Source organism: Cottoperca gobio, chromosome 14, assembly GCF_900634415.1.
Source record: "Cottoperca gobio chromosome 14, fCotGob3.1, whole genome shotgun sequence".
Classification (NCBI taxonomy): domain Eukaryota; kingdom Metazoa; phylum Chordata; class Actinopteri; order Perciformes; family Bovichtidae; genus Cottoperca; species Cottoperca gobio.
Genome location: NC_041368.1, coordinates 8,664,280 through 8,678,170, shown reverse-complemented (window position 1 = coordinate 8,678,170; position 13,891 = coordinate 8,664,280). Strand labels below are relative to the sequence as shown.

The window sequence follows — 13,891 nt, the reverse complement described above, 5'->3', positions numbered from 1 at the left end:
GTAGGTTCTCTTCAAAGAGTTTCAGGTCTACCTCCATCTCGTCACAACAAGACGGCCCACCAAGGGGCATAACCGCGCCAACATGGACCAATGAGAGACGACGACACCCTTCTGTAGAGAATATAGCAAAATGTTTATGTTTTTGTACCACTTTCACTTGTACCAACAGACAGCTAACTGGCTCTTTATTGATTCGGACTGTGGATTTGGTGTGTGAAAGTGTCCTCGGCTGAGGGTATTTTTGAAATGCTGTCATCATCACTTTAAATAAATAAGTATCTTGATCATCTAGAAGTTTACTGGATTCTTTAGAAAGGCAATCACAGCGCCCTTTGGACAAATCTATAGTTTAAGCTGGTTCTGATAAACATCTAAAGAGGTCCGTCTGTAATCTAGTCAGTCCTCTACACAGTTGTTTCAGTCAAGGAACACTTTTTAATTACAAATCATAGTACACCAGTGTTTAAAATGAAGAACCACACCATGTAGTTTCTGATATTACATTTATTGTTACAGAATGAAGGTCACCCTGCATGAATAGTTTTTCTCAATAAAGCAGTTGTTTACAGGCCTAACTACATTAGCAGCTCTAGCTGCTTGCTGGTGCATTAATCAAAGTTCAGTCAGTGAAGTTAGTTTTTAAATTACTGTGAGATTCTGCAGTACATGCACCTAGGCTAGCATTCAGTCAGTAACATATACACATAATTATTATCGTCTACTAATAACTCAGGCAAACCCCACACACTGTACTCTGTACCATCTTCAGTAACATTAATGCAGTACAATAAAACAACGGCAAGGAGCACAGAGAGGAGCATTTATGATGACACTAGCCTCCTCTTTAATTACTGGAATATATATAGTCCAACGTATCTATCCTGGCTCAGGCTCAAGGACACAGCGGATCAAATGTTCTTGACCCTTCTTGTCTATATATCTTTTAATAGTTTTATTGTAGTTTCATTTTGTGTTCTTACTTCCTAACTTTCAAATACATTTAATTAAACTGGAAAACCAATAAAGAAGACAGATTTAATCAATGGCATTATCACTCACGATTGATTAATTTAAAAACAAATACATACTGTAGCCAAGGATAATCATGAAAGTGAAAACATTCTGTGGAAGAGGACGATGCCCATTTAAAAAACCTAAATAAATATCAATAAAACACATATTTCATTACAATAAAATAAATAGACACTGCAATACAATTCATTTATAAAAGATTGAAAACAAATAAATTACAAATATTTATAGTGCAATGAAAAATGGCAAATCTCATTGACTCATCAAACTCTTGGTTATGTGTCCTAAATAATTATTTGAGATAAGATGAAACCATTTTGGCTGGATTTAACTGGATTTGGTCCTCACATTTTAATCTTATATCACATGCATGTTGACATAGTATAAAAATGTTGAAATGTAAAAATATAAATATGTTAAAAGTGTAAACAGAAAGACCTTTTTCATTCATGTAAACTAACTGATAATTGACTACTGGTCTTAATAATTGCACTGTGTTAGGAGTTAAAAAACAATGAGACACCGTTACACATCTCGCTTGAGTGGCTCCCACTGCTCTCTCTTAGTTATTATTGCTTGATTAATACTGGCAAAGGATGATTCTCTGGAAGGAATGTATAATGTGATAAATGTATAGAGTTTTTCAGATGCAATAATAAAAAAAAACATTATTTGAATGTCTTTGGCTCAAAACAAAGACAAAACCTGTGAATTACAGCTGCTTCAGTCTGCGAGGTCGCTGTGCAGTCCCTGTTGCCATGATGACAGTATTGTTGTGGTGCTGGTTTAAAGCACGCTGGATGAAGGATGGTCCATTTAATGTATGTACAAAACATGTGGCTTGAGGCTTCACTGTCAAACTCAAAATGAATGTGAAGGACGGCTCCTGTAGAGGTGCTGATGCTCCTGGTTTAAGGCATCAGGGTTTACTGATGTAATGGTCTTGCAACCTGCAGCCAACAAAGTACTAATAAACACAGGAGGACAAACCAGCAAAACTCTACGGCACTCACGTCATGTACACATACCTGCTATGGTTCACTCTCCATTGTCACAGAGACTATCTGTCCTCCGTCTGAAAGGAAAACGTGAGGACACGAGAAGTTTCAGGAACTGTGAAAGGCTTGATTTTTGAGCATGAAAGTAATTACAAAAAAAACATTAAACCATAATGCAAAAATAAGAAATGTGAGAAAAGGCATCAACAACAAACCCTATTTTCTCTTTGCTGTCAGTCCGCTGTGTGTTGTATATTGTTACCAAGGACACAAGGGTCTGCCTTCCCATCAGCAGCGCTGTAATTAAAGTTGCATCAGAGATGATTAAACATCCAGAAAACAAAACTGAAAAAGGAAACTAAAAAACACAAAAAAAACAATACTAGCCTTTTGCCATTTTGCTGGCAGACACTGTTTGCTTGTTCAGGATCTTTGTGTACCAAACTGGTAACAAAGGAATATCCATCTCCAAGACTGATAAACAGAGATAAAGACAGAATTAGTAAACATGTAAGCATTGGATACATTCAAAGTGAGTTGCACTTTTGGGACAAGCTTCAACACTAATGACAGAAAGGGAGTTTTCAAGTACAGTGGAGACATACAGAAGTGCTGCATATTTATTTGCATCATTTTGATTGTTGCAGATATATCATGTCAGCGTAGACTCACCCTGAGAAAACAGGAAACATCCAGTACTTCCCTTGGTCTCCAAACACTTCAGCTGCATTTCGCCTAAAGCCGAGAGAAAACCCGCTTTTGTCTGGACCGTTTGTGAAGACAGGAGCCCTAAAAGCCTCTGAAAATGGAGGGGAAATATAGTTAGTTAGTCAGTTGTGACTTCTAAAATGATATAATCAGAAGCTGAATTACATTACTTATGTATAACTACCGATAGTGGTCCTGTTCTTTCCCACAAGCCACAGATGGTAGCTGAGAAGTGACAGGATGCTGACAAAGAACAGGGCAGCCACGAAAAACAGAAACAAGATGTGGAATTTTGCATGCGTGTCAGGTAGCTGTTTCTTCAGAGGGGGAAAAACAGGACAATAGTGTTAGTCGCGTCAGTCTGCAAGAATATTTTCTGTTCAAGACATTTTTACACAACTGACTACAGTAAGGTGGAAAAGGTTATATTTTATTGTTATTTTGTTGCCTCACTAGCCATTACAACAGCTCCACCTTTGGACAGTATCTTGGTATTTGTATATATGTTTTGCTGAAACACAATCTACTCCTTCACTGTTGGACTACGTGACAGGAGCCATTGTCTCATTGGCAGTATGCTGAAGAGGATCTCCTGATAAGTGATCACATGATGCACTCGTGCACCACAGTGACACATTTATAAACCAATTGTTCGATATCTCACGATGCAATCATCACATGCCTCAACACAGCCTGACTGCATTAAATGTCTTCATTTGATTCAATTATTTATAATGTTATTCACAAGATTAAAGTTATTTGAGTTCTAATCGAAGTTTAAAATAAAGTTAATGGTTTTTAAATCCAAGGCTGCTGAATGCATAATATCAAAAACACTCATTAGTGAAATGGGCCTTGGAAGATACTACAACCACCTTTAATATACAGCAACCACACTAAGCAGTCACACACACGAGCATGCACAATTATAATAAAGAATGAGAGGAAGTTTCTACTCACAGTCCAGAATTTGAGGAAATACTGGATGACTGTAGCACAAATTGCGACACAGTAGAGTGCGGCGTAGGTCAAGAACAACACAAAGTACTTGTAGTTTGAGAATCCAACACAGTTATTCACCCTGGAAGAAAGCACGACAGAAACATGAGGCAGAAGGTGATGCTTATTGCTCTATATTTTCTTTGACAGAAAACTGATCATTTGCAACAAAACAAGCAAAGTTCATCATGATCATGGTGGAATAAAAACAATCTTAAATGCATAGTTGAATGAGAAAAGCCTACCAGGGGCAGTGATGGTCCATTTTCAGCACACACCTTGAAGAGAAAACATTCATCCTATTAGTGCTGTCTAGTAGATGTTTTAGAACTTTTGCTGATCCAGTCAAATAATCTAATAAAATAAAATGGGTGAAAATTTGGTTTAAAAACCAGCAAAAACATACATTCTGCTTAACAATGTATTGTCTCATTTCTCAACAGCAACACATTTGTATTTCTCTTCCCTTTCTGTTACCAGAAGCTGCTGTTTTCAGCCAGAAAAGAAACTTTGGGATGTTTGGGAATATAAAATCACAGTAAGAATCAGTTTAAACACATCTGCTCTTTTGGGGGAAAACAGTAAAAAGTGAAAATGATGATCCCTAATTATACAGTGTGTACAGTTAGAAAACACTCACATCTCACAGGTTGTGCAGTGATGGCAGCGGTCAGGTTTGATTACCTGGCAGTGGTCACAGTAACGGATGGCTATTTAGAGAAAATGAAAGAATAATTAATGCTGTATCACTATTACTCTTATATGGAGGGCAGCACTATCACGGTGTATATTTAAACTGCAAAACTAGCTGATATTTAAACAAATAAGAATTGTAGGTGTATTTTTATGCACTCACTTTTCCTTTGTTTAGAAATGCCCTGCACTTTTAAATGTTTCAACGACAAATTGACCACTTCAAGAGACTATTTTTTATAAAAGGTCTTTTTGAAATGTCCCTGTGAAACCGAGCAGGTGAGATCATGATCGTTGACGATTGTTGTCTCAGGTGTGGCCTATAGAGATAACGAGGTGCACCTGAGTCCAATTAACCCTCCTGATACATGCAGTACAGTAAACAGATGAGCCTGATATGCATTAACAGGGAAAATGTCTAATGAAGATATAAGCAGTGTTGCACTTCTATCCGAAAGGGGAAGACACATGTCGCAACACATTTATGTAATTGCATTTGAGGAAACAGAAGGTAAGAGAGTTACTTAACAAGTTAAGTTTTCCCTGGTGGTCTGCTTTAAAGCAACCACTGGCTGTTAAAATACAAAGCCAACCACAGTTAGTCTTGCTGCTGGAGATGAAAGCCTCACCTCCTCCTGCCGTGCGTGTATACACAGGTAAACTCCTCGCCACTTTCTTCAGTACCTCTTGTTGCGTCTCGGCTCGCTCCTCTCTCTCATACAGTTCCTTCTCTACTCTAGGCAGACTGAACTGACAGGAGGAGAAAAGACTGGAGTCAAAGACAGCCCAACATGTATCGTACCATAAACTTGCATTGGACAGTCATGGACAGTTTTCTATACATGTATATCGAATCTTTCTAAACATGAAAATAAGGGGAAAAAATAATAATAAATGTTCAGCTTTTTTTTTTTGGCTTACTGCTTTTGGGGGGGAGGCTGGTCTGGACCCGATAGTTTTCCAGTAGGACCATATAAACATGGTGAAGAAAATGTGAAAGATGACCAAATAGCTGACTGTTGAGAGAAAGAAAAAAGTCAGACAGTCATCTCTGTCATATCCGTCGCTATGAATGATTATCATGAGAGGAATTGTGGTGGGTATCACTTACTTCGTTCTGCATTATTTGGGATTGTATCTTCATAAAAGGCAAATAAAAAAGAAATATCAGTGAACAGTAATGAAAGTCCTAAGAAGTCATGACTACACATCCCTAGCACCCCCACCCCCATCTCTTTCTCACACCATGTGGCAGCAGCCTGGCACGACCAGCAGTGACCCACCCATAACACATAACAGAGAGCTTTGTTTAAACGGCAGGGATGTCCCTGTCCTGACCACAGCCGCTGAGTTACAGACAAAACTACAGTACGTCTAAATGCTAATAATGGTATCATCAGTTCCAGGCTGAAACAAACTATGAAAAATAACTATTTTGAGAGTGGGGGCATTGCACGTCACAACATGCACAACTAGTCAATAGTTATCCGTTTAGAAATACCGTCAATATGCATGACTCTTACTTTCTGACCTGCTTTTTTAGGCTTTGATGATCACATTTGATTATGAGATTTTTTTTTAAAGTAGGAAATCACATCCTCTGCTGATTCTGAATGATACATGTTAACAATTGTAAAATGAAAGATGTCATTTCTAATTTCTTTGTCAACAATAAATTGTCTCTACTTCTGCTGCATCTACTTTTTTCAATGATAGATTAACTACAACAACCAGCACATGTTTTTGTTTTTTTCAATTACCAATATTTAGGTGTAGGTGGTTTGGAAACTTACAAAGGGCTCTCATTCCCTCTTCCCACAGACAATGAATAACCTCTGTTGCATCATGGGGTTAATCATTATCCATACATCATATCATTATACAGCTTGCTCACAAGGCTTATCTATTATCGCGCAAACAACAATTAAAACAAATGTGTAAAATGCACAAGAAAGAAAATGTATAAATAAATAAACAAAATGAATGTGTCATAATATATACGGCATATATACAGAAACATAAGAAACAGTAAATTAACTTTCCCCCATACATAATTTAACTAAATGTTTAAAACCTTGAAAACAATGTGTACGTTATATAATTTAAAGAAGCTTTTAAATATGAGAGCTAACTTCTTCATTTACAATACACTACATATTTAAACAGAAGAAAACATCTGAGGAAGTTGTACTATCGTTTGCCCTTTTATTTTAGTTAACTAGCTTTGTAATATCTGCATTACAAATGTCATGATGAAGTTGTTACTTATTAATTAATGTCTGGACAAGATACCCAGAGACTCTTTCCTTTCCCAATCCAACTGGAAAAGTTGCCCGACTATATTAAGGCTGTGTTGCTGTCATGAAGAGTAGCAGGTATGTCAATAGTTAAACAATCTGAAACAAAAGGAAATGGTGTAATATTGTCCTGAAGTTAAAACGCATTTATACAATAACATATACAGACCGGGGTGACTTTAAATCTCATTTAAACTAGCTTATCAAAGTTGGCAACCCTGAGAAACTGTCAACACAAGCAGATATCCGCCCCGCGATTGTTAAATACTTTATAAAAGTGAAAGGACTTACAGACACAGAGCTCCACAACATAAGCGTAATAAGACCAACCGACAACCAGGTTTATAAACAGGACAGGTATCCAGTTCAGAGCCCGTTTACAGCACCTCAGTGCATGAGAGGGCGCCATCTTTAATCCCTGTAGGACATTAGCTGCCCGTGACGTCATATCCATGCTTTTAAGCGATCGAGCTGAACATGCGCAGATGTGTTTGTAGTTCCCAAGCTTCCTGCATGTAATTTGAATATCGTTGTAATGCTCAGTTAATACATTGTACTCATCAGACTGCTTTGATTTGACTATCTTTTTAACTAAATATTATTATTGTTATTATTAATCTTATTGTTAGTAGTATTATTAGCTGTAAGTAGTATATTATGTATCTGCTAATTTCTCTTGTTTTTATGTCTTTGTAAAGCACTTTGAAACTTCTTGAAAATACCTATATAAATAAAGTCATTTTTATTTGTAGTAGTAGTAGTAGTAGTAGCAGCAGTAGTAGTAGTAGTAGTAGTAGTAGTAGTAGTAGTAGTAGTAGTAGTAGTAGCAGTAGTAGTAGTAGCAGGCAGTAGTAGTAGTAGTAGTAGTAGTAGTAGCAGTAGTAGTAGTAGTAGTAGTAGTAGTAGTAGTAGTAGTAGTAGTAGTAGCAGCAGTAGTAGTAGTAGTAGTAGTAGTAGTAGTAGTAGTAGTAGTAGTAGTAGTAGTAGTAGTAGTAGTAGTAGTAGTAGTAGTAGTAGCCTTCTCTGCTGGCCTAAACATCATCAAAATATACATTTAATTTTTATATATTTTTTTCACAAATATGTATTAAATTATTCCCCATAGTCTATTCTCTTCATTTCATAGCTTTCCTCTTGGTTGCTTCCAGCCTCAGATTGAGATTTGGAGGGCTGGCCTTTATGTTAGAGCTTTTATCCAATCATATTTCAGCCATCATGTGTTGCCAGGGTCCAAGAAATCTGCCCTGAGGCCTTCAGAATCAACAGTGCGGGCGCCTGTCACTTAAAGTGAACGGAGACAAAACTGTGGCGTTAACCAATCAGATTTCGAGTTGGGTACACCGGGGCCAGCTAGCAGGCGTACGATAACGTCAGCTCGTCCACGTCTTTTGATTGGAGACGCACTATTGAGAGGCAGAGCTATGCAGAGCTAGCAAACTTTGAACGAGCTAGTTTGTGTAGATTTCTACAAGCTGTTTTTTTTCAACCCACAATGGCTGAAGGAGGAGAAGAGATCGATTTGGTCGCAGATATAATTACAACGCCATTTTCAAGACGAACTTTTCAAGAAAAGATAGATCGTGAGAAGAGAACGGCCAACCCCGACGCTAGCGAGCCTATCACAGCCGGGAAAAGGGTTCGAGCGGTACCCCCGGCTCACAGCCTCCGAGAGGCACTGCACATTGTACTGTTGGGAAGGCCTGCTATTTACAACTAAATGTTTCGGAAATATTAATATAACTCTTTTGTTAGGGTGATGCAACGCCCGGTTATACTGTGTTTCTGTCTAAATGTATAGTTTCTAGAGCCATGGTGTCATAATGATGGTATTAAGAGGTGGAATAATTCAGGTAGGACTGTGTAGGACATCACTGAAGGCCTAGGTGTGAAATGCACAGCCCGCCACTGAGTAGTAGTAATAGTAATAGAAACAATAACACACACTGTTTTAAACGTAGCTACCAACCAATTATTATACCCAAGTTGGACATCTTGCTATCTTTGTTTTGCTCTGTAAATACACTTTTAATAGGCTTTTTTATATTAAGATTAAAAACATATTCAAGAGTTAAAACAAGTAAATTCATAGTAAATAGAATATGTTCTTATTAAATGTAGTGACTTAAAGCAGTGATTTTCAACCACTGTGCCCGTGAGAGATCGTCAGGTGTGCCGTGGGAAATTATCCAACTTTTTAATTTTTTTAATCAATTTTCTCCGACAGCACTCGTACCGCAGTGCACTAATTCATTATTTTGGCCACTTGGGGGCAGAGAAACTCCACAACAAGCTGAAAACCCAACATCTGACATACCTTAGAGTTTTGGCAAACTTGTTAGTACACAATTACCTGTACACATTTGCCTGGGTCCATAGCTTTGAATCCACCAACTCCACAGATTTGAATGATTTGTCAGGCATTGTGACATGAAGCAGCGGTTTCTCGGTTAAAAAGCAATCGAGCCAATGAGCGATGCAGGAGACAAACAACCAATCAGCGCCGGGGTGGGACTAACACCTGTCAAGACATGGTCAGGCTGTATGCTTGCTGTAGACAGCATGACTACTCTATATCTCTCGATGTCGTAGATTGTTTTTACTTCGCTCTGCTCCAATCTTAAAACCACAGCAAAACCGATATGTTGGCATGGCTAAGTGTTGACTTCAAATGCTGTTGTATTCATGGTCTCTAGTGTTTTCTTTTAGGGAAAATTGAATTGACTAATTTTAATTTATGTGCATAGGTTAATTTATGTAACATACCGTTTCACAATGTGCCCTGTCACTGGTTCTCTCCAACAGTCATAGGACATGTTGGTTATGTATTTGGACATATCAAAGATGAACAAATGACAGAAGACAAATAACATCGAACAAAATTCTAATGTTCTTTTCATTGGAGAAACATTATGTACATTATGATATATTGCACTTGACTGTAGTAGTTCCATTACATTTTTTAATTTATAATGACTATCCTCTTTAGACATATTATGTTCCAGATTAATGACCAACATATATGACCAAATCATGATGAGCTCATTGTTCTTCTTCAGTGTAAGTGGAGGCAGCTTTGAGAGAGGAGCGTGATGCCTTTTTAGGCGAGGAAGGGGAGTAAGGAGGGGAGGCAGAGGAGGAGTCAGGAGAAACGGAGCGTCTTCTGGTGGGACTGCTGCTCGGGGAGCCACGGGGTGAAGAGTAAGGTGACAGAGCCTGGAGCATACGGCCACTGCGCTCCTGAATCGCATTCTAAACAAGTACAGAGACAGAAGAAAGTTTTACTGTGTTGTAATGTGTTTTGCTGTTTATTTTACTCACTTTCACCCAACCTGCCATATTTATTTATACTTTAGTTATTCCCCACATTACCCGGAGTGCTTCTCATCACTGTCCACAGAATGGCCAAAAATGTTATTGCGTTTAGTCACGAGTTATAATAATTTGTATTCTTAATATATGTATTAATGCATATGTAAGTGCCAGTGTTGGCCCTTGATTCCCTCTGCAATTCTCCATCTGTTAGCAGTTCCTGATTGCCCTTGGTAGTGGGACAACTATTTTATTTTTGATACATTAGAAAACATTTAAACATGATGATTATGATTATGGATATGCATCTGTGAGGGAGACACAGTGTAAGTTGAGTTGATTCCAAGTGTGTGTTCATCCTGTCTGAGTTCAGATTTGACTGATTTGAGTTATGACTGTGATAAAAGATTTGTGAGGGAAGTTACAAGCTATTTCTTTTTACCCTTTCTCCATCAAGTTGCCCCATGCAATGGTGCCCCAGGCAATTGACTATGTCACCTATATAAGTGTTAAAATTATAATTTGGGGTTATGTGACTATTTTTTTCAGAAGTCATTAAGATTAAATCACTTCTATATAATTATCCACTAAAATAATAATAATGCGCCACTAAACAACACACTTAATGTAATGTTAATTTAGATTAAAGTAAAAGTGAACGTGCCCAGGCTCCATCAGGTCCAAAAAGCTCCAGGAAGTTGCTGATGAATTCTCGTGACTTCTCTTCCCACTTGTGGATGAGGTCATGGCTCTTCTCTTCCACTCTGTAGACAAAGTGTTTGGACTTTTCCTCCACCGTACGGACCGTCTCTTTCATCTTGTCCACCTGTTCCTGGAGCCGGTATTTCTTCTCCTAGTAAAAGACAAAGCAAGTGGGTTTTTTTCTGTGTTTGTTTAAAAAACTTCAATATTCTGGTTTTAAATTCAATTAAAAATAATTTCACTAACATTGATGAATCCAACATTCAGTTCTCGGGCTGTGTAGCCTCTTTGCAGGTTTCGTCGAGCATAGATGTCGTAGTCTCGGACGATACGAGTGATCAGATCAGATGTGGAGATGCCTTCTGTCCTCTCAGTGGCCACGAACATCCCTGACATTTACACATAAGTGACTGTAATTAATTCAAGTTATATGAGAAATGACAGGACGAAAATTCATTATATGAATATTCATATCTTCACCTGCTTCCTTGATGTGTTTATAAACATCCTCTGATCCAGCAGAGGTGTAAGGGATGTCATCGTGGGCCACAAAGTCAATCTGTGAGTGTAACATTACAGCGTTCAGACTGATTGAACACCAGATATCTTTGTTGTTGTCACTGTATGACATTGCGAGAAGCTGTGTGTCCAGTGACTGTGTGACCTTTGACCTTATGTTTCTTAAGGAACTCTGCGGAAAGGGTCCAGGGAGCGTCCCGCACCACCTCGTCAACATAGCGGCAGTGCCTCAGTGCTTCGTAGCGTTCAGCCTCTGTCATCACCGTAAAGCCCTTTAACTTGTGGGTGAGTTCGTCACTGCAGACTACCGACACAAAGACTTGGATTTAGTAGCCAATAAACCGGAAATTAGGATTAACCTGGAATTAATAAACTAGAATATTTAGCCCAAAGAACCGTAAAAAGGTTGGTCCTTTTAACGGCCATTTTGTTCGAAGATTATGATTCATATTCAGCAATTAAGGGCTCATTTAATTTAAACACTGTGTTAACATTTCCCTGCATCAGAGGAAATGAGATCCATACTTTACCTCCTACTATCAGGTATGTGTTGGGGAACACATTTTTGGCCTGCATTAGAGCTCGAGCATGCCCGGAATGGAAAAGATCAAAGATCCCATCAGCGTAGACTCGCACCGGACGATGAGCTACAAGATGAGAAACAAACTTTGGTCTATTATCTATAGAGATTAACTGATGTGGCATTTTGAAGCTAATGCCAATATCTTATCAGCCATTATAGACCTTAATACTTTGAATCTGTTGCTACCTCTTTAGTCGAACAGGAAAAATATCATAATAAAACCAATCCTACAATCATCTAATTAACTAGCACAAAAACTATAGAAGAAGTGTGACCTGGTGTGCCCCTCCGTGCTTGGGTTATGGTCAACTTTTCATGGAGGGTCTCTAATTCGCAACCTGTAGACTTGGCAAAAGCAGCTGGCTCCCGCAGAGACTGAAAGATCAGAGACGAAAAAATTATATTTTAAGTTTGATCTAATGCTGCATTTTTCCAATTCAGTTCATCCATTTTCTAAACTCTTTAATCCTGTTCAAGGTTTCTGTGTGCATTAAGTGACAGAAGAAGTACAAACTAAAGTTGCCATTTTATTCACACATGCATATTCATACTTGCTTTCACACCTCAGGGCATTTGTAAAGTTTCAAGTTTACCTAACCTGCAAGTATTTGGAGTGTGGGAGTCTGGAGCAGGAAGTCAAAATACAGTTGCAGTGTTATTGCAGAATTTAGAATTAAAGCAATATAAAAAATGCTGTTATAGGCTTATTTTAATAAAAACAAGGTATTATGGATTTTCAAGTTGTCCACCCTAAATCTGGTTTAAAAAAAGATAATTATCAAAGCCTGACAAGCTTTGATAATTATCTCCAAGACGGATGTGAATAATCTCAGCACTCTGAAGTAACGAGCGTCTCCATATGTTGTGGACTTTGGGCTGTGTGTAGATACAAGCAGCTTTATCTAATGTGTTGTAAGATATACTTTGAACTTTGATTCCACTCCACTTCCACAATGTCTGGTGTTTCTTGTACTTTGTTCAACTATAAGACTATTTTGTTCACTTTCTTACATTTTATTTTGAAATGATCTTTGTGAACACTAATGATTTAGCCCTCCATGCTTCTTATATATTTTTCTCTTCGTCCATAGTTAGCCACTTTACACTTTTATGTAAGAAGTCAACATACATGCAGGTTTCCACAGCGGAGACACAAATGTTAGATATAATTTGCACCTTTTGCCCTTAAATTCTATACAATATGACTCACAATTATTTGATAGGCTACATTTACAGCAATGAAAACATATTAAAATAGTTAATTTAGTTAAAAAATGACTTAATACCATTTTTAAAAATAATAACAAACAAGTGTTTACTTAATATCACTTGAGAATGATCATGTATTGCTGTACTACAACTAAAGTTGACGATATAAACATGAGGCATGGCAAAATCCTCTCACCCAGTTAACTCTCCGCTCCCAGGCAAGTCAAATAACCACAGGGGCAAGGTTTACTTCTATTATAGTCAAAGCCTGTCATATGAAAACACAATACAAATCGGACTAATACATACAACTGTACCAATCTTCTCATTTCAAGTGTCTTAACAAACTAATCCAAGTCTAGTCCAAGTGCAAACATTTAAGACAACCAGGATCTCCTCTATGGGACTCTTAAGTTCTCATAAGATTATTATTTAAAGTGTAAGAATAAACATTTCATATTGACAGAACAGGTCTCACCCTGCGAGGGCCACCTCTCTGGTTCGGTGGGGCCTGTTGTTGCTGAGCGTTGCTGCCTCGGTTTCGTCTTCTTCCAGCCATCCCGGATGTTCTGCTTTCTTGTTGACACCACTGCACCCACCTGCCGCTGCACTCAGCTGGCCTACCTTGTGTACACGGGAGAACTTCTAAGCCTGCGTGTGTTTTTAACTTCGTTTACATCCCATCGGCCTGCCTGACCCTGATGACGGGAGAATGTAGTGAGCAAAGTTCAAGCCTCTCCGATAAAAGTATTAAGAAATGTAGATTACACTTGTCATCAATACTGAACTTGTGAGGACTTTCTCTTTCTTCGTGTGGTAACAGGGAAGCTTGTAACAGGATG

The 13,891-nt window shown here is 38.2% G+C and overlaps 2 protein-coding genes across 2 annotated transcripts; both read right to left on the bottom strand.

Moving 5' to 3' along the window:
* Nucleotides 1-486: 486 nt before the first annotated feature.
* Nucleotides 487-7,159, bottom strand: LOC115019273 (palmitoyltransferase ZDHHC20-like). The gene is made up of 13 exons (XM_029448753.1): nucleotides 7,019-7,159; nucleotides 5,542-5,568; nucleotides 5,352-5,446; nucleotides 5,060-5,180; nucleotides 4,378-4,447; nucleotides 3,983-4,015; nucleotides 3,699-3,819; nucleotides 2,923-3,055; nucleotides 2,703-2,829; nucleotides 2,418-2,504; nucleotides 2,247-2,327; nucleotides 2,061-2,107; nucleotides 487-1,982 (listed from the first exon to the last, which is right to left on the bottom strand). Exons 1-11 carry the CDS (start codon nucleotides 7,134-7,136, stop codon nucleotides 2,264-2,266), a joined length of 996 nt encoding a protein of 331 aa, XP_029304613.1. The 5' UTR covers nucleotides 7,137-7,159; the 3' UTR covers nucleotides 487-1,982; nucleotides 2,061-2,107; nucleotides 2,247-2,263.
* Nucleotides 7,160-9,661: 2,502 nt separating this feature from the next.
* On the bottom strand, nucleotides 9,662-13,815 carry LOC115019066 (choline-phosphate cytidylyltransferase B-like). Its single transcript, XM_029448399.1, has 8 exons — nucleotides 13,528-13,815; nucleotides 12,116-12,215; nucleotides 11,788-11,904; nucleotides 11,410-11,561; nucleotides 11,219-11,297; nucleotides 10,985-11,127; nucleotides 10,701-10,889; nucleotides 9,662-9,976 (listed from the first exon to the last, which is right to left on the bottom strand). Exons 1-8 carry the CDS (start codon nucleotides 13,606-13,608, stop codon nucleotides 9,767-9,769), a joined length of 1,071 nt encoding a protein of 356 aa, XP_029304259.1. The 5' UTR covers nucleotides 13,609-13,815; the 3' UTR covers nucleotides 9,662-9,766.
* Nucleotides 13,816-13,891: the final 76 nt, after the last annotated feature.

What these genes read in the sequence shown, in the direction of transcription:
- LOC115019273 (XM_029448753.1), bottom strand. Translation starts at nt 7,136, where the DNA reads ATGGCGCCCTCTCATGCACTGAGGTGCTGTAAACGGGCTCTGAACTGG. An exon ending in ATTTCCTCAAATTCTGGACT is followed by an intron (nt 3,056 to 3,698) that starts GTGAGTAGAAAC and finishes CCCCCTCTGAAG; the next exon opens with AAACAGCTACCTGACACGCA. An exon ending in TGCCAGCAAAATGGCAAAAG is followed by an intron (nt 2,328 to 2,417) that starts GCTAGTATTGTT and finishes CTTTAATTACAG; the next exon opens with CGCTGCTGATGGGAAGGCAG.
- LOC115019066 (XM_029448399.1), bottom strand. Translation starts at nt 13,608, where the DNA reads ATGGCTGGAAGAAGACGAAACCGAGGCAGCAACGCTCAGCAACAACAG. An exon ending in CACATACCTGATAGTAGGAG is followed by an intron (nt 11,562 to 11,787) that starts GTAAAGTATGGA and finishes TTGTGTCGGTAG; the next exon opens with TCTGCAGTGACGAACTCACC. An exon ending in TTGGACCTGATGGAGCCTGG is followed by an intron (nt 9,977 to 10,700) that starts GCACGTTCACTT and finishes GTACTTGTTTAG; the next exon opens with AATGCGATTCAGGAGCGCAG.